Source organism: Malurus melanocephalus, unplaced genomic scaffold (genome assembly GCF_030028575.1).
Source record: "Malurus melanocephalus ecotype Western Australia unplaced genomic scaffold, MMel_1.1 scaffold_122, whole genome shotgun sequence".
Lineage (NCBI taxonomy): Eukaryota > Metazoa > Chordata > Aves > Passeriformes > Maluridae > Malurus > Malurus melanocephalus.
Window position 1 is genome coordinate 1,330,731 of NW_026623354.1, and position 27,270 is coordinate 1,358,000.

At 40.4% G+C, this 27,270-nt stretch overlaps 1 protein-coding gene across 2 annotated transcripts in view; it reads right to left on the reverse strand.

Annotated features, from left to right (window-relative positions):
* The window catches only part of GFRA1 (GDNF family receptor alpha 1), a 130,933-nt gene that overhangs the window by 32,333 nt on the left and 71,330 nt on the right, over nucleotides 1-27,270 (reverse strand). For both annotated transcript variants that reach the window (XM_057370292.1, XM_057370291.1), the window contains exons 4-5: nucleotides 17,539-17,878; nucleotides 1,748-1,857 (exon numbers count right to left, since the gene is read on the reverse strand). In XM_057370292.1, the coding sequence (XP_057226275.1) occupies nucleotides 1,748-1,857; nucleotides 17,539-17,878 (450 nt within the window). The remainder of the gene's footprint in view (nucleotides 1-1,747; nucleotides 1,858-17,538; nucleotides 17,879-27,270) is intronic.

Sequence of the window (27,270 nt, forward strand, 5' to 3'; positions counted from 1 at the left end):
CTTCATTAAAAGGAGATCCTGAAGTTCTGATGAACAGCTTCTTACCTATGGCCTATCTCTTCTTCCTGTGTTTTGTATCTATTAAGCAGACATTTGAAAGATTATACCTCTGATTTCTGCCTTACTCCACTTTTATTTCAGATTGATATCAGAAGCAGGAATTTACTGCTTCAGCACATGAAATATTTTTATAATTTCTCGCTTTAACAGAATTACTAGTAAGAAGCAGAAAAAATAACTGTTGTGACACCAGTCAGTTCCTCTTTTGCATWTCTCTAGGGGCTTGCAAGAAGGAARAAAAAWGCATATTTTTCCCTTTGAAAAGTAGATCTCCTTTTRATTTGAACTCCTTAGGCACCCACTCCACATTTCTGATGTGTGACAGCAGAATTCTGCAGAATGGTCATCCCCAGTAACACAAAAACACCTCACAAGAGGAACTGGGTCATCTTTGGGGTTAAACTGAAAAATGAGACCAACAAAAGTGCCAGAAGAATTCTCCAGGTCCAGCAAAAACTTCTTGGCAGCTCTTACCCAGCAGAATCTATTGGTAACASTTTCTCCTTGCCAGCAGCCAGACTTCTCAATCCCATTGATTAGATCAGATTTCAAGGCTATTCAATTCTCTGTTTCAAATGACAGTCTGTCATAACTGTTCAKATGTTATACCCTTTGCATACTGTCTTAATCCCTTCAGTTGTAGAGGAATATCCTTTGAAGCCATCACATCTCATTTTACCCATGGACTTAGCTCACTTGTTAGCTCCCAGAGAACGGTAACAATAAGCCACTGAGTATAGCTTTCATTCATTTTTCAGCAAACCCAACCTATTTTAGAAATATTTTCGTTTCGATGATATCTCCAGAGACATTTATCCAACAGCAGGATGAGCTTCAGGGCCTCAGCTGGCACCTCCATGCYCAGCAGAAGGGGATATTACTGCACTGCAGCAGGTGCAGGCTGCAAGCTTAAAAAACATCTTATCTGGTGGCCTTTCAAATTTGTTTGTTTCAGAGGGTTGACATTCACTTATTATTTATTGCCCAACTATGATATTTCTGCAACATGTTCAGCCTCTTGACACGATCTCTCTCTCTCTCTCTCTCAGGAATCAAATACTGCATGTGGAGTCTGGCTTCCATAAAGGCATCCTTGTGCCTGTTGACACTCAGGAAGGTGACAGCAAACAAAAATAACAGTAAACAAAAACAAAAATAACTGCGTTGGGGAGGGAAGAGGATTTCAGATTTGGTCTCAGCTCATCTCATTGACAGGCATCCCTGAAAACACTCTGACTGGACAGAGGGATAACGTGAAAAACACCTGGAGTGATCTATTGCTTCATAGCTCAAATTCAGGTACCTTTCCCTGAAGACCAGGAGGTATTTCCACAATTTTGTGATGATACCTGCAAAATTAACCAAGCTGTACTTTCACTTGTTAATTTCTTTTCCTTGGTTCTGTCTATATTCAACCATCATAAGCTTTACTTTTAAAGCTTGAATTTACTTCATAAYCAAGCAGCATTCCCTCCTTATCCACCATCCTTAATTTTCTTGCAATGTACAAACTTACCCCAAAAACCTCTGTAAGGTGAAACAGGCCCAGTACATGCAGCTTGACGAATTGGCCTAATATCACATCATACAATATTATATTCCAGTTTTTATTTCACATGGGCCTTCAAAATGCAGTTTGATATTTTTTTTCTCATGAGCAGGCCCCCACCCTRCCCTCTCCTCTTACCAATAAGCCCCGAGTAAGCGAGCAGGCAGTCAGCATAGTTCTCCTTCAGACAGCTGCTAACAGAGCGTGACTCAGGCTGGCAGTTTGTGAAGAAATCTGCAAGGCGAGATCTGCAACAGAAGAAAAATGCGTATCTTTAAAAACCAAGCCTGCAGGCATCCTTACCTTTTACACTCTCTTTATTTTTGGACAAGGCTTAATATTCTTGAACTTAAATGCATTTTGGATAYATTTCAGCTGCTTGGAGTCTCTTTCTAAGACGCATCTCTTTCCAGAATCTATTTTTAAAGTCAGAACAAAAAAGGGTAAGAAAACAGTAAAAACAGACAGAACAATAGGGAAATGYCTGCCCTTTACTAAAAGAAATGTTCTGCATTTTCATGCCAAGAAAAAAACCCACAGAGAGTGATTTTATCACATGAGGAGTCATTTTGCCTGGATCTGAACTCTAACTGAAGTCTTTTACTCTGAAGATTCAGAACACAGTTTCTGCTGTTTTACTGATTACACAAAACCGTATGTTTGTGCTCACAKAGCAAGCAAGATTCTTAYTRCAAGACTTGAAGCAGGAGCTGCTTTGGTACTGCCCTGAGTTTTCCAGGGAATGGCTAAGCCCTGCTCTGTTCTGCAGGCTTGGCCTCCTCAGCCCCACAGAGCCATGGCACTGGGAATCTATTTGTTCTTGTCAAAAATGTGCATTTATCCAGAGTCTGGATATTGAGTTCAGGGCTGAGATGAAAGGAAAGTGTGCCCTGCAYCGAGTTGTGCTGCTGAATGGCCCCATTATCCCCTCTCACCTCAAGTGAGCCCAGGAACAACAAGGGCAGAGCACTGATTACACACCCAAGGTGCTTCAGRACCAGCTGTATTGGGATCATCTGACTTTCTATTATGTTGGAAAATGAAAGCACTAACAGACAGGATAACTCTTCTGGTTATTTGTGATTTAAAAACCATGCAAGGTTCCCCTTCATGTCTGTAAAATTTGTGAGGTACTGGTGTGATGGGGCAAGGCCCCACATCCTACAGTTGCTCCTCTGCCCAGATTAACYTTACAAACTTTTGTTCATTTACAAAGTGCTATATAGACCTTTATCTACATGGGGAAAAAAAATAACCTCCCAACTTCCATCTTCTCTTCTGTGAAATAAGTATAAAAATGTTCTTTTGCATCTGACAACCCACAGTAATGTCTCAGGATCAGATGCTTAATCTTTGCAAAGCCCTCTCAAAATCAGAATAGTATAATCCGTGAATTTTCATCRCTACTCTAGCATGATGCAGATTTACAACATAAATGCTCTTTTCCAGTTTTGCAACAACCCCACAAAAGTTATCAGAAACAAGTGATTTGCTTTATTTGTTTACATGCTCCAGAGACTAATTATCTTTGTTTGCTTTATTGTTTTACCTACCCCAGAATGCGACTGGATACACATCATTAACTGGCCTGAAAGTAACGATGARCAAACATCAAAAGGTTCAGAGGCTTAATTTGAGAAAGCATCCTATAAATAACTCCATGCAACCTATACCTGAATTTATCAGAGCTGTTTCATGGCCTTATTTTAGTTCCATCTTTTGCTAACTGCACTGACACCAGCAAATCCAGTGTTGCCTTGAAGCCACAGTCAACTCCAAGCTTTTCACTCCCTCTCTTGCCTTATTTAACCACTTAACCTTGAGAAGGAAATCTGTACCAAGTTGCCTTTTAACAGCTTTAAAAAGTCAACCTCTCTGCTGATCATTCATGATGCCCTTCAGGATATGTATGCATACACAAATTTCTAAATTTTTATAAAATCCCTACCTAGCTGGTGAGTATATACTGTACCTACCAGGAGATAGCCTGAGAAGAAATGGGTCTCAAGGTATGGATGAGATAAACAGCAGCACCACAAAGAAAATCTGGGCAAGGAAAWCCTTTGCCACTGCAGCAATTCCTCTCTCAGTCAGTAATTAATACAGTGATCGAATTCAGCTTTAGGATCAATTGGGAACAAAGACAGTTTTCTATTTCTACTAATACTGGATGAAATCAGGTTTAGAAACAGATTTCTTGCACTGCTAACACAAAATAGCTCCTCAGATCTAAATTTCATCATCTATATGACCACAAATAAGTATTTTTGGCAATGGAATTATACAATTAGCATCTTGATAATCCTGCAAACACTTCTWGCAATCATTTCATCATTCCTGAATGTCCAGTTCTCCCTTAGGTTATTAGGTGCATTGGTCCAGAGATCATTTAATACATTCATCTTCTCTAAATGTTTTTAAGGACTGGTAATTATAGAATAATACCAGTCATTTACTACCCAGCCTACTTAAAGAACTTATCAGTTGTAAATCCTAAAGGAGGCTAAAAATAGCTCTGCTGATCTCTTTTGCATACAGYTTGATTTCCATGTGAATTTCTGAAGAATTTTTGTGGTCATAAAAAGTAATGACGTGACAACATTGCACATTTAAGTTTGCATAAGTCAAATATAGTTCAGGTAACTCTGAGCAYTGCTGGGCATTATCACACACCCCTTCCCAAGGGAGTCATCCAAACTTTACACAAACCAAACTCTCACTTCTCTAGAGCTGTTAACTACACCTGATATTTATCTGGATTACTTTACACTGGAGATAAGGTCAGAAAATAAAAACAGAGACAGTCCTCCACCTGCCATCAAATACTCCAATAGTTTCAGTGAAGATCTACTGATTAAAAGTCACTGAAGATCCAGTCCCAAACACTTTCAGTAGACTGGCAGTGATGGAAGTGTGCTCATCAGTTAACACCAAAACACTGGTACTGCTATTTATCCAGAGAGAGAGACAAATTAGCCTAATGAGAACCATTAATCCTGAAGTATTGCACATGAATATTAAGAACTGTTTGGGTAAAAGAGACAATCCTTTTAAAGGGATGCAAAATCAGAGCAATCTGATAAGAGCAGTCCTGTAAAAAAAATGTGCACACTCAGTGCTCCTTCAGCAGGAGGCAACTTGGGGGTTCCTAACCCATGACTGAATTCTGTTATCCAGAGAACAAACAGAGCTTGCCACACGTTCCTTCAAGTGTGCACAATTTTAAATGTGCAATATACACAGATGAATCTCACTGCTGGGCAGAGACAGACTGGCAATTTCATACTGTTCATACCATGTAGCAGGACCACATCTGAAAGGAAATATTAATTTTTCTATCACAAAATCCTCATCAYGCACAGCAGTATTTATGATTTCGTCCCTTTTTTCTTGCATAAATAAGGGGTACTACCCAKAAATCTTCCTCCCAGGAAGATGAAACAACGAAATAAAAGAAAACAAAAGAAAAACATCTCTTTGTTGGGCAGAAACTGCAAAAAGTAAATTAGTCCTATCTCAGCCCTGGAAAACTTGCAGATCTTCTGGAAAGCTTACTTTAAATAATTTGTATACCACTGTCTGGAAAAGTAATAATAATCCCATTGGTAAATTAAAAGGAAATCTGCTCAAACAACAAACAGCCTTTCTGAAAAGAAGAGAAAAAAATCCCAAACCTGCTATTCTCTAATGTTTTGTATTAGCACCAGTAAAATAATTTGTAACAGTTAAAAATACAAAGGAAGCAAAGTTAATTTGTTCTCCTCATGATAGTGGCTCTTCAAATACTCAGCTGGATAAATCAAAACTTTCACATTTTGCTTACAAATAGACTTTGTTAATAGCAGTATTGTATTTMATCTGCATACAATTTTTGAGGCAATTTAATTTTATATTAGCACAGCCCGTTGTATAGGCAACATTGATTAGATTTTCACTACTTTTTGTTCTCAAGGTTTTGTAAAAGTTCTTTGATGTCCTGAAGTTATCTTTGWTATTTATCAGTTCTCCCTCTTTAAGGCTGGTCAATTCAGCTTTGCCATTGGTGCAACATTTGAAAGTATGATATAAATTGTGAAGTTGCAGAGAACTCTTTAAAACTGTTTTTTTAATTTAGATTTGGTGTAAATCATGATCTATCAGAAAACAAATCCAAACCAGAGTGCTCCCCAGGAAGCACCCATGTCGCTGGGATGGCAGGTGTTGATTTCTCACTTCTTTTTCTCCCTCTAACTATTGCTGGTACACAAGGGTTGAGCCCTGGAGGAGAGAAACCTCYCTCAGTCTTGCCTTGGCACTGGAAATATTTAGACCAAGCAGAGATCTGAGCCCAGCTCTCCTGCTGGCTGTGATGTCCAGGAGTGGTCACCAGCACTGATCCCACCAGGAATGCAGGGAGTGACAGCACTGTCCCATGCCACACCTCAGGGATGTCAGGTGAGGTCTGGACACGCTCTCTGCCACCTCTCCTTCCACTGCTGCTGSTGTTTGGGCACCTATTTATAGCAGGAACATCAAGAGCACGTAAATGCCAGCGCTGAGAGACTCGGGTGGCTACACTAATTAGTCAGAGCTGCTCCAGCGTCTAGACACCATTTGGCAGTGCAGTCACGTAAGGGAAGTGCAGCATCAATATTCAAAACAGAAAAGAAGTATAAATCCGACACTGAGAAAAGCCAGACTGAGTCAATGAATGTGTGTCACGGTGATAAATGGCACCATTAYAGAAAAAACAACAAGTCAAAATACTTGTTCTCCTTTTCGTGGGGGTCAACTGCAGTGTCCTACTCTGGCTGCAAATTGCTCCTGTGGAGATGGGCTGGTGCTGCTGGGATGCAAGAGTGGCAGGAAGGGTTGGTACGTGGCCAAACTGATGGCTTCATGGGTGGAGGTGCACTTAATTCTCTCTTCCTTTCATAAACAGTGAGAAAATGAGGCAGAGGCCCCACAAGTCTGTCTTGGAGTTCCCATGAAACCTCCATCCCACGCTGCACCCTGACACCCTGACACTCAGCATTTGTACCTTTTCAGGATTGGGAAGGGTAAAAAGTAAATTTCTGTTGGCAAACCATTGGCCTCCCAACACCTGAATATTGATGGGAATTTCTCTCATGTGAGCTGGTTAAAATATTTTCCAACACTGGCAGAAACCATTACAGCATTTTAGACCCCAAATATCAGCAACTAACTGAAATAAGCTGCTTTTTTTATCTGGTTTTGCTGCTGTTTAGTTATTTTCAATGACTGGCAGCCTACACCCAAGCAAATATTTGATTCTGGATTCAGTTTATCTCCAAAAACTGTGTTGTTAATCTGGAAGCCCAGTATGGACAATTATACAGAGAGAGCCTGTTTGGGCTGTGGGATAACCAGACAGAGGAACAAACACCAGGGACCACACAAAATTCATGGAGTTGCCTCTCAGCAGCAGGAATGCTTGCTCAGAGCATCAGCCCAGGCACAAAAACCACCAAGATGATCCCTCCAGAGGAACACCCACGCTCCACCCAGCCTGGCCAGCTCTCTGTCCCTACCATGTCCCCAGCCACTCCTGCCACCACTTATTTTACTGTTCAGGTTAACACCAGGGGCCTCCTGGAGAGCAGAGATTCAGAAAGTGGAGATCTAACTCTTTGAAATTCAGTCATGCAAAATKAAAAGCATTTCCACTTATGCATAGCTATATCTTAAAATTAAAAGTACAAACATTGTATTTTTCTATTCTTCTATCAGCAAATTAATACCCTACACCCATGTTCTTTTAATGTGAAAATTCTTAATTCTTCTTTGTGAAAAGCAAAATAAAGTAAGCTCTATACCATTTTCTATTACTATTATCCTTTCCCTTTGCTCATGTCATCTGCTGGAGACCAGTTATATCTTTTTACACAATATCTGCCACAGAAAACCAAAAGAACTTAACAAAACACTAATGTCATAGTTTATCAATGTTAATTAAATCCTCTAAGTGACTCAAGATCATGCATGAGAGTCATTTTAATTTAATATATTAGGTCTCCTTTGGGTTTAAGGGAAACTACTAAGTTCAAATGTGATTCTAAATAAGTATGATTTATTTGAAATTAGGTTATATAAATATTTATATACTACTGACCTTTTGTGTAATAAAACCAATTTTGAAAAATACAGTCAAAATCCTGAGAACAAGGTAATGCAATAAAGAATTAGAACAGCRATTGTCTCAGATGCTGTGACACAAAACAGAATTTTCTCTTTTTGTTTGCAAAAAAAAAAAAATTACCTCACATCATTTTTTAGAGGCCTGTTTGGAGAGAACATCTGGAAAACATTCCACAGGAAATCAAACCTATATTAAATATGTTTTGCAGGGCTCTGTTTCCTTGCATCGACCTTAAGCATTCATAATGTGTTTCTGTCTTCTCAGCTGCAAAGAAARCACTTCTCTCAGAGTCCTCTACAAAATGACAGGCTGAGTTGTCAGCCTGTGATTTTATCAGGGGATGCTGGTAAGATTTCTATTTAGTCTAYCTGTCTGTACCAAAGCTCTCCAATAACAGGAACAAATCCACCAGCTGCTTTCCAGCTACTACGAATTTATGTATTTTCCTTTTATGTGATTTCCTTTATGCTGCTTAATTTGAAGCTTCTTAATAAAAGTGTCTGGCATTTTTAAAGATGCCCAAACCTCGGTGTCTCCTGACAGGATGTTACTCAGGAAAGAACTGCTGCATTAGGGGTAGAGTTCTCCCTTCATTAGCTGGGCAAACAGAACAGGCTTTGAATTACAGGCTGGTAACCCAAGAAAACCACTGTCACTGTCAGAAAGCAAGCCAAGGAAAAGCAGTGCCACCCTAAGTCCTTGAGTGCCACTGGACGCTTCAGCGTTTATTAACAGCTCCATTACTGAAAGGATGTGGCTCCAAGTACCTGAGAAAGACATCCATGGCAGTAATATTCCCTGGAACCACTTGAATAAACTATAATAGACTACTGCTGGCTCAAGCATGAAGCTGATGGAGCTTGGAGACAGAAAATAGTCTGAAAAGTCCAACAGAAGTTCTCTCTTTACCAGGAAAGTTTCTGTTGGTAGATGTAGTGGAACAGGAGGTTCCCTAAGGTTAGGCAGGGATGTTCTTTGAATAAGGAAGTGTTAGGCAGGGATGTTCTTTGCATAAGGAAGTGTTTCAATGGTGTGTGTGGTGGCGTTCCTGAAGGAAATAACTCCCTGTCCCCTTGTCAGGAGGTGGCTCTGGGAAAGAAAGGGTGTCCAGTGTGTCCCTGCACCTGATSGAGCAGAGTCTGCAGGCAGCCAGCACGGCTGAAACCCACCCCAGAGCTACTCTAAACACTGCTCAGAGCTCAGAAGTAAGACAACAAATACAAAATCAGAAATACAGAAGATAAAAGCAGAGGAGAGTCTCTTTACTGTGAACCCTTTTTTTTTTTTTTTTTTTGCACAGAACAGCCCCACCAAACAGCAAATGGAAAAGTTCTGGCAACAGCAAACTGATAGAGCATTGATCTTACACACCATGTTTTACTTGCTTTTGGAAGTAATATGGATACATTATGATAGTACAGAAAGCACTGATTTGTACAGTAAGACTGGAAAACAAACCACTTGTACCAGTTAAGGATGATGGGCTGTCTTAAGAGCATTTTTTTGACTTCACTGTCAAAAAATTGTGAACGCATGAGGCCAAGAAAAAATTTGAGGCCGAGAGTTGACAGYCTCTGATACACCCAGACATTTACAGAGGTTGTTCTGAAAGGAATTGTCCACTCTGAAAAATATTTTGCAATGCTGCATGATGGCCAGTTACCAAGATGCATCACCAGATTCCWCTGGCAAAGGGGGCATCGTAACTGAGAGGACACCCACTGTGATTTATGCTTGAATTGKAACAAAAGAAAGTGAACTGAACATTCAAATAACACAGTTTGTATTTAACAGAGATCTTAGTCCAACAGAAAAGCTTCCTTTAATGGTTTATAGGATCTGCTTGAACAAGTATAATGTAAGCACAAACATGTGAATTTAAGGTCATCTATTAATAATCTTAGACAAGGGTCACAGCCAGCTCACACAGAAAATCTATCACCAGCAGCAAACACACAGCAGAAAACCCTTTCTGTGTCACTTGTTTTAAAGCCAGCAGATCATTAAAGCACAGGAAACAAGCAGCACCTCTGCTGAGAAGTCTTTGCAGACACTGGGACATTTAYATCTGGCTTCCACTTAACAGCAGCTATTCGAGCAGCAACATGGTAATGTTTATTAACATAATGAAAGCAATGCAATTTCTATTCACCAAACATTAGAATGCTAAAATTTGAAAATATGCATGTGGCTGCCACTTGCTCTGTCGAGAAACAAAGTTTTATTTTTAGCTCCAGTGCTTACATTTTCTTSCAGCTATTTTAACAGATGAACTGCCACCAGAAATATTCTCTCACTGGGCCCTGATGTAGAATGATATAAATAACCTTTACAAAGTCCAGCATAATGAAATGGTGAAATCAGYTGACATTCTCCTAATTAGCACTGCCTGAAGATTTACCTACACAGAACAGGAATGGCTAAATTCACCCCTGGAATAAATCCACTGAAGTCACTGATGTCAGAGGAAGTACATTGGGAATGGACTTGATAGAATAGATCTGTTACTCACTTTAAACACAGAGCAGCTTCTTGCCTGTAGCACATACTTGGCTTGATGTAAATGAAAAAAAAAAAAGATTTATTAAAGAAAATGCTATTGTGTGATATAAACACCCTTTCTTTGCCTCAGAAACAGCAAGTTASCCAAATTGACTCTGTGTACACAACAGATCATCTCTTCACCACATCTAATTGATCAGGGGGTGGAAACTACTCATGCAAACCAGTGGATGCTAAACTCTTCTCTACASAAATCTCTCAACTAACAGTTCAACWAATCAGCAGCAGCAGYACTCTTAGTGGAACCCCATCCAACAAAGCAATTAAGAGTTTGCTTAACTGTAAGGACATGAGTAGCTTCAAATTTGGTTTTCTATTAAAGTTTAATGCCAAGTTTAACTGTCCTGGATTTCAATATTTCTGACTAAACATGTGTGAAACTGCTTAATTAGCATATGTAGTTCAATCTCTGCCCCCCTGACAAAACAACAAAACAAAATGGGTCACATTTGCCCTGCTGTAACCCCCTCCCTGGCTCATGTTCCTGATCTGCAGACTTCTTATTTCTTAAAATATACAGACAGCTTTTCTTTTCCACTTAAATTAACAAAMTAAGGCTTTTCAGACAAAATGAACASTCAGGRGRGACCTTATCACTCTCTACAACTSAAAGGSGGTTKTAGGAAGGTGGGGTCTCKTMTTCCATGTAACAAGATGKGAGGAAAYGGCCTCAAGTCGTGGAAGGGAAAGTTTAGATTGGATATTCAGAAAATGAGTTTTCTGATGATCTTTCAGGTTTTCTCCAACCTAAACATTCCTGTGATTCTATGAAGGACCACATTTACATAATACAAATGTCCCCAGGCTCTTAGAGCTGAAATTTAGTGGTCACAAGTACTCCAAGCCCACTGAGTCATTCTGACTGGACAGAGACTGCCATGGAATCAGGATATCTAAACACAGCCTATGAAACCCGAATCATTGACATCCAAGYTTATTTTATGGTTGTTGTATGCTCACTCATGCACACTTCATTACCCCTTTCACTTCTTTAACCCTGCAGACAGATATAAGGAATTTTCAGTGCCACAGTTTATTTTTAGCCGGATCAGCAGAGGGTCCACCTGACTGAAGGGAGGGTGCCTGGAGAGTTTGGAGCTTTGCTCACAAGAGACCTCAGGGTGAAGACACTGCCCAGTTACTGCTCCTTGGAGCATGACCTCTCCTCACTGCTACGGCACAAAGCCAAAGTTGGGTGCAGGAATGAAGCTGAGCTATTTTTCTATTTACTGTATCCTTGTGTCTCTCCTGCTTTCAGGGAAATGTCAATCACCCAGCAAGCTTTTAATCTTCAAGCCCYTCTTAAGCAGAACAGAGAGAGCATAAATGAGGGCCAGCCAAGCAGATCTTGGCACTGCAGAATGAGATACATCCACACTTCAACACGGACAAAGCTGTCTTGTTTTGCTGGTGTTTGAATTTTTTTTATTCCAAAGAGATTTAAGGATATCTTACAAGGTGGAACTGCTTGGTCCATTCTGAGTTTTATTCAGATGGAAGAAATTTAAAATTACCTTTGTTTGTGAGGGGGAGGGGAGACCAATATTATGTCTATTTACTCTGCTAACAGAAGACATCAAAGTAATGAATCATGTAAGGCACTAAAAGGGAAGAAAATAATACAATATTACAGCATTTTCTRTCTTTACTTTGCCTTTCTTGAAATGTTTTTGCTTATTTTGCAGAGGCTGCATTAATATTTTTTTCAAGGCTAGTAATTCCCAACACACATATTCCACTACACCATTGAGTTTCCTCTGCAGAGTACATCAGCTTTTTCCCTACCTCCCCTCTGACCCCCTTTTTTGAATTTTCTGAACTGTCACCATGCCTCACTGTTAGTTCATTAAAATGAATTAATACCTGGGTTGTTTTTTTTTTTTACTTAAATAAATAAACCTCTAGCAATATATACATATATGCATACATTTACATGCTTGTACATTCATATATGTATAAAAATTCACTCTTCAAACTCAGGCTATGCTTATAAATGTGAGATGAGGCAGTGGGCATGGGTCAAAAGGTAGATTTACAATTTTTTCTGTCCCACTTGGTATTCTAGAGAGACAGGAGCTCTCCTGAGTGCASGGGCAGAGAACTTGGGCTAACCCTACTACAGTGCAAGCATCCCACATCACTACAGGGTGAGTCAGGCACGAGAGTTCTGCACCCACTCCCTGACTCAGCCTCCAAAAACACCGTGCAGGCACACCCTGCACTTCTCTAGAAATCAACAGTGTCCTTTTTCAAACGCCCTGAAGAGCATCACCAACACTGCGCTGTTGTGCTGGTTTTGCATAAACCACAGCGAACCGATCATCTCAAGGAGCTGCCGGAGTGCTCCGAGTGCCAAATTGATATAAACGCCCCGGAGGGACTCAAACCCAGCTCTGTTATCTCAGAACTGCATAATTCCACAGTGTCCCTCGTGAAAACAGCCACCAAGTGCCCTTTTAACATGCAAAGCTAGAGCCAGGCTGAGAGCGAGCACTCGGGCTTTTATCGGGCCAGCTGAATTGTCACCAAAATCAGTGACAAGGCTCAGAAAGGGAGGCAGCACCTCTGTTTTCCCTCTCATTTGCTGAATTACAGATGATCACCGGACCGTGGMAGGATATTGAGGGAGGAAAAGCACAACATGCAGAGAAACAGGTGAGGAGGCACCGCAAGTGGCTGTAATAGAATTCAAACGTGTCAGAGGAGGTGAAAGCTCGATAATTGTGGGGAGATCTGGAAAGTGGATGAAAGGAGACTAAGCGAGGGGAAGAGACAGGAGGGGGGAAAAGTAAGGAGGAAAAAGAAAGAAAAATGAAAGAGAAGTCAAAGGAACAGAAAACTTGAAGGGCAAATATCTTCTTCCCCTCTTCCATCACCTCCCGCACATCCCTCCAGTGCGATGCTCCGTTAATGCTGTGACTGAGCTCCCTCCCAACACAAGATGCTGGGCTCCCCCCATCCTGGAGCAGGACAAAAACGATTGCCTGCACATTTATAACATCTCACCACAGACTCGTCAGCCCCCTGAACCACGAGGGAGAAGGGTTTGGAGTCAGCAGTGGCACCAGGAACAGCCCACAAACCTCACACACAGAGGCCACTTCTACCCTCAGGTTACAGCTGTAAAGCACCTGCAGATTCTCACATGCCTCATGGAAAAGGAACAGAGACACAGTGACTCCCCCTCTGAGGTAAATTATCATTAAAAGTGCTCAACAGAATACCGTGAAGGAAAATTATTTTCTTGGCAAGGTTCTTATGTTTTCAGGAAATGTAGCAGCCAGCTGAGCTTCTGTTCTAACTTTTCCAGCGGATGAACTCTCCCATGCACTGACAATAATGTTTGCATATCTTCAGAGCTCTGATACCTGCAAAAGCAGGTATTTTTTCATACAGAATGGGTGGTTGCAACAAAATTAAGATTGGGTAGGACAGGTGACCAGAAACCGGTCAAGAGGTAAGAACACACCAAWGAAAGCACATTTATAAAGATCTGCCTCTCTGAACACTCAGTGCTGAAAACATTTTTCACTGTATTTTCAAGGAGATGACCCATGTACTGGAACCTAATAGGGTATTTCATTATTATCCTTTAGATATCCCACAAGAAGTGATTTAAATATATTATGCAGCATTTTTATGTCTTTTTTTCAGTGTTAAACAGCTGCAGACAGCAACATATACTTTTAGCACAACTAAAGGCAAAAAATTTAAGAAGACAATTATTTTCTGAAATTAGTTAAGAACTACTTTCTGGCTATTTGAGCTTCAAAAATGATCTGACGAGCAATTTTGAGTATAATTATTGTGAAGGACAACAAACATGCTCTTACCAGCTTCTTTTAGTAACAAAAAATGMTGCCCTTCCTTCCTGATCTTTGCAGCACATGAATGGATTGATACCATTCCCTCAATAAATAATGTGCCTGTATCATTATCATTCTGGTCAGCATCTTCTGAACATATCCAGGAAAAAAAAAAGAAATATGCAAATTCAAACCACAGATTATTAAAAAGACCAAACTAATGACTCACACTTTCATTACTCTAAGCAAAATAGTATTTGCAGTACTGTCAAATGTGATAGTGGCAAACATGAAGCACCCTGCCCTGCATTTACAGCAGGATGGTATTTTTAAAACATGCCAGTCAACTTTCTGAGGATTAATTCAGTTGGCTGAAGCGATCAGATCAAGAAGTTCCTCAGAGGTTTGTGCTATTCCAGGGCATCACTGGTGAAAGTTTTCGATGGTACATTGACTTTTCTTAGAAGATTTGTTTATCCTCACAACAAAAAAAGAACTCTAATGGCTTCTTCTTGGGTTTTTTTTTGCTCTTCTCTTCACTGAGCATTGACAGATCCATCTGAGAGACTACAATTGTTTCAAAGCTGGATATGGACTGGGATACAAGTAGAGGCAGCAGACAAATGATAATGAAAGTGAACCATTCAGCATTCTGATGGAGTTGAAAAATTAGGACTGTTTACATAACTCAGAACTTATTTGCATTTCCTGACATTTCAGGCCTCTTTTTCCCTCGATCAAGAATTTGTTATATAACAGATAGATTAATGAATAAAAAAATAATAAAAAAGCAAAGCATCCTGCTATCTCTGTTATTGGTACCTGCAGCTTGGCCAGATTGCTTCCCTGCTCTTAACTCTGTTTCAAGAACRGATTTGGTGATTTATACACCGGGATAAAGCTCTTAAAAGAGCATTCAAAAGTGGATATTTAAATACTTGTTTACACAGGCCCAGCTGATATTTTATACAGATTACAGGCAGATTCAAATCTTGCATTTCTGAGTAAGCAGCATTCATAAACCATTTTATGRACGTATTTTCCGAAAACCTTTAGAACTTGTACCCCTTGTCTAAACCAGCATTATGAAAAGGCTTTAATAGGTGTAATAGGCATGAAAATAACACTTTCTAAATTACCCCGTTTCACAGTAGGCAGAACATATTTTCAAATTATTCTGCCATTTAGAAACTCTTTCTGAWTTCAAAATGAAATGGAAGTTATCAGAGTTAGAACTACACACCTACTGACTACTCCTTTTAATTATTCTAAACATAAYTGGAATTACTATGAGGACTGATATTTATCAGTGCCAGTAATTTCAATATCAAGGAGGAGATCTCCCATATTTTTCTTCCCCTGYCCAAGTCCCTGTTTTCCTGCAGGACCAGGGGAATAAATCTCACCAATTTCCTTTAAGTGCACAACGAGTAACAGAGACAAAATGTCTTTCTCTGTCTTACAGGCTGGAATAGCTTTGGTGCCAATGCCTCCTCTCCCTGACAGTGGTGAGGGAAGCTATCAAAACTCCAGCAGTTCAGAGASCCCAGGAGGTTGTAACACCAACGTGAGGTGACTCTCAGCAATGCATCAAGGTGTCTTTACCTCCACAGGACCTCAGTGCTGCACACCCAGAGTTTGCCCCTTGCACCAGTGTTGCCCCTCATCCTCATAGCCAGGTTTCACCAAACCTTGGAAGAGCCGAAACTTTTTAATTTTGACATTCTAAAGCAAAAGAAGCCACTGTTTATTTACAAATAATTCCATTTTCATCRCAGTGCTGGCTGCAATTCAGGCAGAGATTTTACCAACATTTCCCCTGCAATGGAGTAAGCACCAACACCAGACTCGTGAAGTTAAATTAAACAAAGCACCATTAAAAACTTAACTGCTGAGACAACATTAAATCAAAGCTGACCAAAGAAAAACACAGTCATGAGAGAAATAATGGCATTAATTTAACGAGTTAATTCCAAAACACTACAACCCGAATAACAGAGAGAAGTCTCTCTATAAAATCCTCTTTTCAGTTTCACTGGGGCTGTAACTTCTGACAGTCTGGCAGAAAACAAAGCAAGATACTGCAACTACTAATTTACACGACCTGTGTATAGGGAAGACCATAGATATGGGCAAAAATATATATTTGGATACATAACGGAACAACATGGAAATTGAAAATTGATTGTTCCGAGGCTACAGCTTCCATAAACTGCAACAGCATCAGCAATGAAGGTACCGAATGCAAGTCAGACTGCTCTGATTTAAATCTGCTCCTGCTGTGGCCAGCRGGAAATGTGTCTCCAGATTGCCCCAAAGCCACCGAGGGCAGGGCACTGCTCACCTCCTCACCTCTGAACAACACTTGGCCACATCTGAAGTGCTACCGTGGAGAGCTGAAGAGCAGCAGTGGGAATCTCATGAACAACCTTCAAAGTAAATATTTTAGCAGGCATAAGTAAGTACTTATTAAGATTTAGATCGTATCTTCAGTGTCCTTGACATTTTACAATAGTGTTTATCTCCCTTGTTTGCTAATTCACAGAATTGGGTAACCTACAAGAAATTTACACATTAGAAACGAGCAGGATTCTCAGGCACGACTTCATAAATATGGCATTAGCACAACAATGCTCTAATACAAACACACACGATGCTAAGTAGGAGCACAGTGTCTCCTGAGGGCAGAGGAGGACTTGTTCCACTGAATACACAGTGTGCCAACCTGCAGGGACCCCACGAGGGGAAAGGACCCGGTTTGTCCCGTGGAGCRRTGCCAGAGCACACAGGGAAAGAGGYTGGGAATTAAATCAGTGAATCAATGACCCCCCAGCTGCATCAGCCCAGTGCCCTTCTCAGGGGAGGCCACATCAAACAATTCCAAGGCTAAAACAGCTCTGTGAAGAAAGATAGTGGGATTCTGTCTGTAAATGTGCACTCCTTTTTTTCCCCCAATGAATTAAAAACATACGAGTAGTCTGTGCATTGTGAATATTAAAAAGTCCAACATGAAGTTTGTATTCCCAATTATTAGTGATCACACGTACCATGAAAATAAAATCCCATTMTAATGAAAAATTCTGTTTTTACCTGGTCACTAACGGGACATAAAAATCAGACTCAAACATCATTTGATAGAGAAAAAACACTTCCAACAAAAGTCTGTAAAAATTAAACCGGGTGTTTAAAGACTCCCCCATAATGCRAGGGAGTAGCTGGGAACAGTTTTGGAGAAGGCACACACTGTAAGCAAATTAGGGCTTTTGTTACTCCGTTAAGGATGTCAGAGGCATTTGCTTTTTTTCCCTGACTCATCCTTTTCCTTAGTGGGCATTCTGACCCTTAGTCCTGGCAAATCCATCAGCACCACAAAGTTCTCTCGGCTCCCTCATTAATCACTCCCCTGCCGGGTGCTATCTTACCTGCAGATGTAATTCTTCTTGCAGGACTCTTGTAAATTCAGGCAGTTTGGTTTCTCCCTGTCCTCATATGAACACACAGGAACAATAGTCTGCCGTCTCCTCTCTGTACAGGCTACGTCTCGACAGGAGCAGAAGAGCATCCCGTAGCTGTGCTTTGGGGGAACTTTGTCAAAAAAGAGCCGGAGGGCCTTATGACACTTCCTCTTGTTACAGATCTCATTAGACGTGCTGCTGGTGCAGGGGGTTATGTAAGCAGATCTGAACCTCTTGCAGGTATCATTTAGGTTACAAGCTTTGGCTGCATCCAAGCAATTGTTCCCCTTTGAAAGTACTGGCTCCACTAGAAAAAACAACACAACAGCAGTGAGAAAGGCGTCACATTTACACTGTGATTCGAAAGTTTGCGCTCATTTCATYGTTAACGAGATCCTGAATGTTAATATTTGTTACACACACAAAATTTCAGTGCCAGGAACTGGGACCAGTCCTCCTGTTTCTCAGGGTAATGGTTTAACAAGAGCATGCAGGTGAGGGTAGAATGCTGGCGAACAAATGACACTCTGGGCAGGCTGCACTTCATCTTCTTTGTAGGAAAYATGCAGGGCAAATATTGGGTAAGASTTGGTCTCACTGAAYRGCTCTTAAAATCCCTGGAAAATTGGGAAGTGTATGTCTGGCACAAGAGCACAGTGAGAACAGGGRCTTCTAACTCTGGTTTTGTAAAGCTCCAACAATTTTACGTTTTTTCCCCTTGAACAAGTTAAATGACATGTCGTGTCCATCCCAGGTGACAACATTCAAAGTAATCTGTGCCCTGTGCAGAAASCAAAACAGAAATGCTCATTACTACATTTTTTGAGTTCTGAGAACAGCCCACCCAGACAGGAAGGARATCAGGTGCAATCCCACAGTCAGGAATTCTCTAAGGCCACTCACAAGGCCTGCAAGCTCCGTGCTTTAGTAAAGATGCCACCTGAACACTGGAAAGTTTATAAACTTYGCAATCTTTGAAGAAGCTGACACAAAATTAAAAAGTGACTATGAAAGAAACATTGTAAACCAAGGAATGTGTCCCTTTCTCTCACACMCGCATACACACATCCACAACTAGAAATTACAGGAAAAATTAAACTCAGATATAAGTTAAGGCTATAATTACAYATTTAATTTTGCAATACATTATCCAGATATTAAAACCCAATAGATGCTTTGCTTGAAAACTTAGGCAATTGGCATTATATTGTGAGATTAAATTAAGARCAATTGTAAGGCTGCTGTGGATATTAGGAACGCCAACATCACAGATCCAAGAAAATACATTGATTTCCCACTGCTACAGAATTTGCAATCTGAACAAAACATTTTGCAAATATCTAAAACCTGCTGCAACCTCTTGGAGGGGGCTGGCCAAACATAAAACATTTTAAATGATCCAAAGCTCTAAGTTACTCTTAAAAAAAGCTTTTTTCCCCTAGATCTTTCACCTTTACCCAGAAACTCAGCCCAAGGTCCTTCTACAACTCAATGCCACTGCTCTCCATCCTCCCACCACTCTGCCTCCCATTTCCAGATCAGGACATCAAACTTTTCTCTTTCTCCATGGCAGGAAAACACGACACAGCTTGGCTGGAGTGCTGCACTGAGGATCTGGAACACACTGTGCCCAAGCCAGGCCCTGGCTGCTTGCACACACTTCCATTATTCAAACAGATCACCTGCAACTGTCCCATGCATCTCAGCTACCCAAAAATAGCACAAAGCTGAGTAGCATTAGATTTGTGTTTTACTCTTGCAATGTGATTAAACTATGTTCCGTGAGTTTGTACTTTTAACCTTTGTAATTTAACATTCAGACCCCAAGTCCTTCCCAACCTCAGCTGCTTGCACAATAAAACGGCAACTTTTTGCATCTTATCTTCATAAATTACTAAATTATAAACATGCAACATTTGACTATAAATTAAGCACCAAGAGTTTCTTATAATAGCAGCCTACAGCAGATTAAGCACCACCAGATGCAGAAGAGATGAGATGGCCCAAAATACAACCCTCTCATAAAATTGTAGCATTTTTATATAAAATGTTGTACTACATTAGCATACAACTATAATATTAACTATGAACTCTCAAAGTTTTTTTATACAGCATATAGAATTATATGTTTAGTACAAATATAATTACTATGTAATCTGCAGGGCATATAATTATGCAATATATGAATAGTATATGCTAATTACTATGTGATTGCAGAGTAATTACATGGTTATTTGTGCCTGGGAGTCAACTGCTGAATTCCACTCTTTAAAACAAAATTCTGTGGAACAGCTCTGGATGGGGTACTGCAGTATGAACAGACTTCAGCTCACTGTATTGATATGTGCTGCTACAGAATTAAAAAGCGCTGTGAATATAAGCGACTCAAAAAACAAAAGGGACAGGTTAATCAATCTTTTTTAAAAAGGCAGAACATAATCTAAGTCACAGGCAGTGCAAACAGGAGTGAAAGTTATCTTGGGTGAAAGTCAAATTAGGTGCACAGTGTTCACAAACAATAGTTATGCATATTCATATCTGTCATCCAATTTATATCTGCACAAGACTCACTTTGCTCATCGTGTCAACTCTGAATACAGACTGCTTTGAGGGGGGATTTTTTTTTAAACCAACCCTGGCTGGAATGTACCATTTGCCTTTTCTGTTTCAATACATATGTCTCTAGCTGTTGTTTCTTGCATACTTGTCATAACATTATACAAATTATTTTTACCTTTTAAAACCAAGAGTACATGTAAAAGTGGTGCATCAGCTGCATCTGAATTAAACCAGACTGTCTAAACCAACTCTTCTCATTAATACCAACTTCTCTTAACCTTTTAAATAGTATTTTAATGCAAAATCGACAATTTGGAACAAATGACAATTTAATGCTTTATTTTTATCACAGAAGTGCATAATTATTTTTAAATCCGATGGTAACTACAAACAGTTAACAATACYGGGAGTGCTCCTGAAGATTACTTATGCAGCAGTAATTTATAAGGTCAAAATTTCACACAGCTTCTGTTCCACAAAGCTTAAATTATGAAGACAGGCAGGAGTTTGGCTCTTACCAGGTCCTGACTACCTTAAAAGCAAATGAATCTAAYCCAGAGCGACTCTTCATGCCAGAATCCTTTGGGAAAGGTTTGTGCAAGGAGATCCTTTCCCAGTTCCCCCCTCTCTTGGGGCACTGGGATGTGGATTSGGGGCCGTCAGGGCAGGAGCCTGGGACAAATGATGATTTCTTCACAGCACCATTTCCCAACCCAGAGCTTCCTCTCCCAAATCTGCTTTGCCTGGGMCCATTCTGGAAATCTCTGCCAAACCACACAGCCCTCCACTGTGGCCAAATCATCTCAGACTCTGTGGGAAGTCACTTCCAGGCAGGTGAGAAGTGATGCCTGGTGGCTGTGAGCAAGGCACTGAACTGGAATCCAGACAGGGATGGCAGAGCACAGGCAGAGCCAGCATTTTTATATAAAATGTTGTACTACAYKAGCATACAACTATAATATTAACTATGAACTCTCAAAGTTTTTTTATGGCCAAAGATAAAATATTTTAAACGTTTCAAAGCTCTAAATTACTCTTAAAAAAAGCTTTTTCCCCCTAGATTTTTCACCTTTACCCAGAAACTCAGTCCGAGGTCCTTCTACAACTCAATGCCACTGATCTCCATTCTCCCACCACTCTGCCTCCCATTCCCAAATCAGGACATCAAAGCAAAGCAGCAGCTCCAGTGGTGTTGGGGCGCCCAAACCCACCCACCCACCATGCAGCTGCTGCACACCTCTACCGTGTTTGATCTTCCTCATGCTTTACCCTCTTCCACAGTCTCTCCACCTTAATCTTTCATTTTCCTTGCACCCCCATGACTATTTAATTCCTGCACCTACAGCCTTTGGCTGTCTCCTCGTCCCCTGTTAACCCACCCCATTGTGCACAAGAAGGGAATCTCAGTGAATACTGGCAGCTTCTTATTTGTGCTCCCACTAGACAGAAGGAGCACAAGGAATATTAGTTGTTTTGTAAGATTCTTATTAAGCAGCAAAATGGACACTCAGTTTTCAATTTTCTTACAGCACATAAAAAGCAATTTACTGAGGTTGTCATTAAAATTACCACCACTATTTGCAAGTAATTAGCATTAGTTGGATTTCTAGTGGATATAACGAAGGGAATGCTGTAAAGAGAGCAATAAATGTTAATGTGATGGAAGGCAAAATTACAAAGTGATAGAGGTGACCACATGGGTATGGGCCTACTCCAACACAGGTGCAGAATAYGGCATACAGGAACCAAAAACTGACCAGAATTTAGAGGAGAGCCATGATCYCACTTTAACAGAAGTGCTGCTGTGGGGTTCACTGAAGTACTTTTGCTTGATAAGAAGAGAAGATTTAAAAATAAGAAAAGCATAGCAAATATTGTCATCTGCATTTTAATGGATTAAAATAAACTACCATTTTCCTGGAAAAAATTATTTCTAATCCCAAATGGCAGAGAAAAGAATTAGTCATCCCCAAAAAAGGTCCTGAGACCGATACACAGTATAATTCTGAAGTTCTTCTTCTCTTCTGCTCAACCTTTAGAGAACAGCTGGCCCATTTCAAACCTTTTCCAATCTTAGTAAGCAGGTGACTTAATTTTTAAATGAAAGCTAATACATTATCAGCTATGACCAGGGCTTTCAGAATCCTACCACATACAAGATGCATGTTGAAACCACAGTTAACGGCACCAGGTGACAAGGATGAGACCACCCCCTGTGTGCCTGTGAAAGGTACAACCAAGGCTACAGCAACAAAAAGAATCAAACAAAACTGCCTGAACTGAGACCTCAGCTTCYTAAGGCCAAAGCTGCAGCATTTTACATTCCTGGTTAGTCATTAAGTCTTTGATCACACAAATTGCCTGGGTCTCTAGAATTCTTTTCTGAGTACCCCCATAAATTTACTGGAGGAGGTAAATGCTGTCTCCTGTCCAAGCCATACAGAGATTGGGAACRATTACATTGCTTAGCATGAACCAACAAGCACAATTTGGAAGTGTTTATCCATCATGTTATGTTTGGAAGAGTTCAGCTACCGTGTTATGCTCAACTGCTGTGTCTGAAGCCTTTCCCAACACACCCTGGCCTTTGTTTTTACCAGACTCCACCAGTGAATCACCAGCCGGGATCTTGCAGAATTTGGTTCAGTGCCTTCCCTGACATGAGAGACTCAGAAACACTTCTCATTTCCCAGAAGGGCTCTCAGACCACCTCACTGCAGAGTGCTCTCAACAGGAAATGGTGCAGAACAAAAAGGGAGCAGGATGCTTCAGCCCAACAGGGASGCAGATTGCTGGGTCCTGGCCTGCACCCAGGAAAGAGTTATTTCACTTAGGAGAGCAGGGACGGGAAACCCTCCCTGAAGAAGACTTTGTCAGCCTGCAGAGGCATGATCCCACTTGTACTCCCGACTTCTAATCCCTTCAAAAAACACATAACCCTTTCTAGACCACACCTCCTTCCCTTCCTTCCAGACCAAGCTACTGCCAAACCCACAGGGGACCCTCCCAGGCTGTCTGAAATCCTGCAGAGAAGAGCAGAGAGCAAGGACATCCCAGCTCCTCATGGACTATTCTGATCACTACCTTGGTGACTGAAGCACCACATCTCGTGTTGGGTGTCCATTAGAAGAGTGGCTGTGACTCCCAGGAGCACACACTGAGTGCTGCATGGACAGATGCCTCAGCCTGGAATCTGGCTCCTCACATCCAAAGTCTTCCTGGAATCTGGTTCCTCACATCCAAAGTCTCCCACAAAGCTCTGTTTCTGTATTTCTAAACACCTTTCACTAGACCAGGGTGATCYAACCCCACCTTAACTGGCCTTGAACACTTTGAGGGATGGGGCATCCACAACCTCTCTGGGTAACCTGTTCCAGTGCCTTGCCACCGTCACAGTAAAAAAAAAATAATCTTGTTTCTTTTTTGTTTGCTTGCTTTTAGCAGTTTTCTGTGCATACTTTATCAGGATTCTGAGCATTGTGCTGATGTTTTCAGAGATCACCTGGAAGCAGAGGCTTCCGACTTTCAGGTGGATAAATGCATCTCCTGATCTGTTCCTGGAAGTTTAATTCTGCTGATGAGGCCACATTCTTTAAATGCTGCACTTTTTATTGCCCAGGTTCACCACTGGATCTAGGCTCTAATACTTAACAGGGCTTTTTGTCTCCATTTAGACTTTAGATCCTGCAACATTTACCTGATGCATTTCATAGACGCTGAAGATAAAGGTTGCAACAGATTGCAACTCCTATGCTGGGTATGTGTTGACAAAAAAGAGGGGAAATTATATTTTACCATTTCCTTTAATACTTTCATTTTTTACTGGGGAGGAATGGGGAAAAGCTGAGAAAATTCTGAGGTGGCTGAGCCCTGTGGTGCGGCTGAGAGGCACCTGCTCAACTCACAGGTTATGTAAGAGGAAAGTCTTATAAACCTACAGTGATCTGGTTTAAATTTTAGTTCCACAAGGGCAGGGAGGGAGAGGAAACCCTGTGTTAACAACACTGCGGAAATTCTGTCTTCACTCACAAATATCCTCATCTATCACCTTTCATTCCTGTTACACATCTAATGACAGGTTATGCCAGGGTCCCTGATTTTCCACATGGCACTGAGGACAGCAGTTATACATTATATTAATGCCAGCATAGTTAAATCCATTTTGTTCACTGGAGCTATTCTGCATTTTCAATAATTTAAGTTATGAATTTGGCTCTCTAAAGCTRCTGTTACTTCTGTCCAAGGTATCTCACTTAGGAGGCAGCAACACATTAATAAAGTCAGCGTCTGCTGAACAAAGGAACTACAGTTGTTGCAAACTGATCCAGTCACTGTTTCTCACATTACTGCACCAATGATTTCAGCTCTACCCTAAAGAGTTTTAGGGTGTAAAGATCATTTTAACCTATCCACACTGCACTGACACCAGGGATGGATTACGCATGACTGRGGCCATACACAGCATAAATTTTTTTGTGAGGGACTCAGTCATTCCACATAACAATTCACGCTCTGTACTGAGTGAGAAGCTGGTTTGTGATGTGGAAGGCTATCACCACAGTTTCAGCTGAGTTCTTCCAATTAATTTCCCCTTAAAAAYAGTCACAGTGCAAATGTGTTACTGCATATGCTCTCGTTTCACACAGTTCAGTATTTTATTATTAGCTAAATACTAAGTCAACAGAATTAGGAAAGAAGCAGCAGACACGGAAATAGAGAATAAACCTGTGAAAACATTCAAACCTACACGGTTGCCATGAGAAGTGATTTACTGCACACAAGTTCTCAAGACACAGTGAGGGACTGTTTTGCCAAAGTCATGCCAATTTACAGGGCAACTTTCAGCATTTCTTTTTATTACTACAGAATTGAATTCACAACTTGTTTCCTCTTTTTCCTCAGACTTGATTAATTACCATGTTAACATAACTACTATTCTTCTGCTTATAATGGGCTCCCTCTAAAGTGCTGCCCCAGCAAAATAAACCAGGAGAAAGCTTCCAGCTCTTTGCTCTAGCATTGCAGTCCTTTCTAATCTCACTATTTTTCAAATTTATGTTCCATTCCAATAAAGCTTGTGTGAATATTATAGCAAATCAGATAATACAAGGTTATGACCCTTGTAATTGATCCTTCAAGGTTCTTTTTTCCTTTTTTTCCAGTTGACGTGGTAAAAATCGCATTTAGCTGTGCTTGTTGACACTCGAGAATTCACTTTGTTGGTTTTATACACTGCTTCAGAGAGATCACGTTACATAATGATGTATTTCCAGTGCTTCATGTCTTCTGTACCTACAACCCCATTAAGCTGTAAGCAAACCTCCCGTGGGGCTGTAAGACTACAAGTRCCAAGGGGGCAATGCTCCCCATCCTGTTCAGGGGCAGCGTGGCTGGAGCAGTGTATTATGTGAAGATACAGGYTTAAACATTAGCTACTACTTCAATATTTTCAAATAAATAAAAGCAGCTTAAAATAAAAAGCTAAATTTCTGTTTGTAGGAAAAGTACACGTTTAAACGAACGCAGACCATGTATCCCAGCACCAGAAGTCAGTTTTCTGGAGCAATGGTTTCTGCATCACATGACCACCAGAATAAAGTGATTAATTGGACTGTCTCAGTAAATGCGATCATTACACTTTTAATTAACCTTTTCAACCTCTCACACCTTTTCGTTTTGTTATGCATTAGATTTTTACAGTTTTCCMGTTATTATGCTTSACTACACTTAAAACAACGTGGAGTYCTGTWAGAAAGATAAGAAAAACAATTGAAATGGCTCTCACTGTTCTTAACAGGAAAATACCACCAATACTGTCATCATCAGGGTAGTTATAAATCAGGTGSAGGACAGACATTCTGAACTCTGTGGCTACGTTCCCACCTAATTTTTGTTTTGGCAGCACACTGTTATTTAATGGCTCTGGCTACCAGGAAACCAGCTTTTGAAAATTCTTTCTCAACCTAGTTATAATTACTCCATATAAATCATACAATGATCAATTATAATAATCTTAGCTTCATCCATTATTTAAACTTTGCATTTGAATCTACACAGCAGGAGTGCAGGAAATTCCAAAGTCCCTTCTCTGCTCACTCACAACTGCTTTATTCCTGAAGCCATGCCAGCTACAGAAAGGAARGGGCCAGATATGCTCTTAGCTATGACATCGAAACCTGAAACAACCACAAATTTCAGACAAGCAATGGTTTCTGGCTTGGTTTTTGGCTTGGTTTCTTCTAACCACACTATCCCACAGTTGGTAAAACTAAATTCAACATGAGATTTTGCTTTCTTTACGTTGGTGGCTCAGAGTCAGGGGAATTCTACAATTACATACTTTGACAGCACAGATTATTCTTACTTTAAAATGGCCCAGGTCTTCCTCACACAGATGCACACAGACACATTTGTACACACACATATAGATGCACTRGAACGTTTCAGTACTATTTGGCTTCATGCCTCATCTCACAAGATAGCTGCWATATATTTATTAATCAGCAGGAGAAAAAAAAAATCCAAATGTTTTTGTCTAATTAAGGCTGATCCCAAGATATTTGAGCTCAGTGTGATATGAACACTAAGTCTGATGGAACAAAGAGACTTAAAAGACATGAACYTTCACAAAGGCTCAAGAAAAACATTCAAACCTCTTCCCAAAAAACTCCAGAAATTTAACTGGATTTTTGAAGCAGTAACAAGGATTTTTAGAGCTAATCAATAAACTGACTACATACTTTTGATTATGCAAAATATTAAGCTAATTATGTATTTTTTTTAACTCATCCTATTTCAGTCTSAGCAATAATATATGCTAACCAATGTATAGACAGAGTCTGTTTTGAGGTTTAGTATTTTGAAATTTCCAACAAATATTTTAGTGTTTCAACTGTATGCCAAKAATTGTTTTGTAAATAAAGCTGTATATTTCTGTGCTCTTCGGCAAAGTCTGCCCAAAGCTCCCCAAATTTTGCAGCATTTAGACTGAAGCAGAGAAAGGAGATGACAAGGAAGGAAACCTTGTCAGGGCAGGAAGGAAATTCTAGAAACACAAAGTTGTATGTGTGATAAAACAAGTATCCATATCTGATCTCGGAATCACAGGACTTTTCAGCAACTCCATGGTTTCTTCAAACA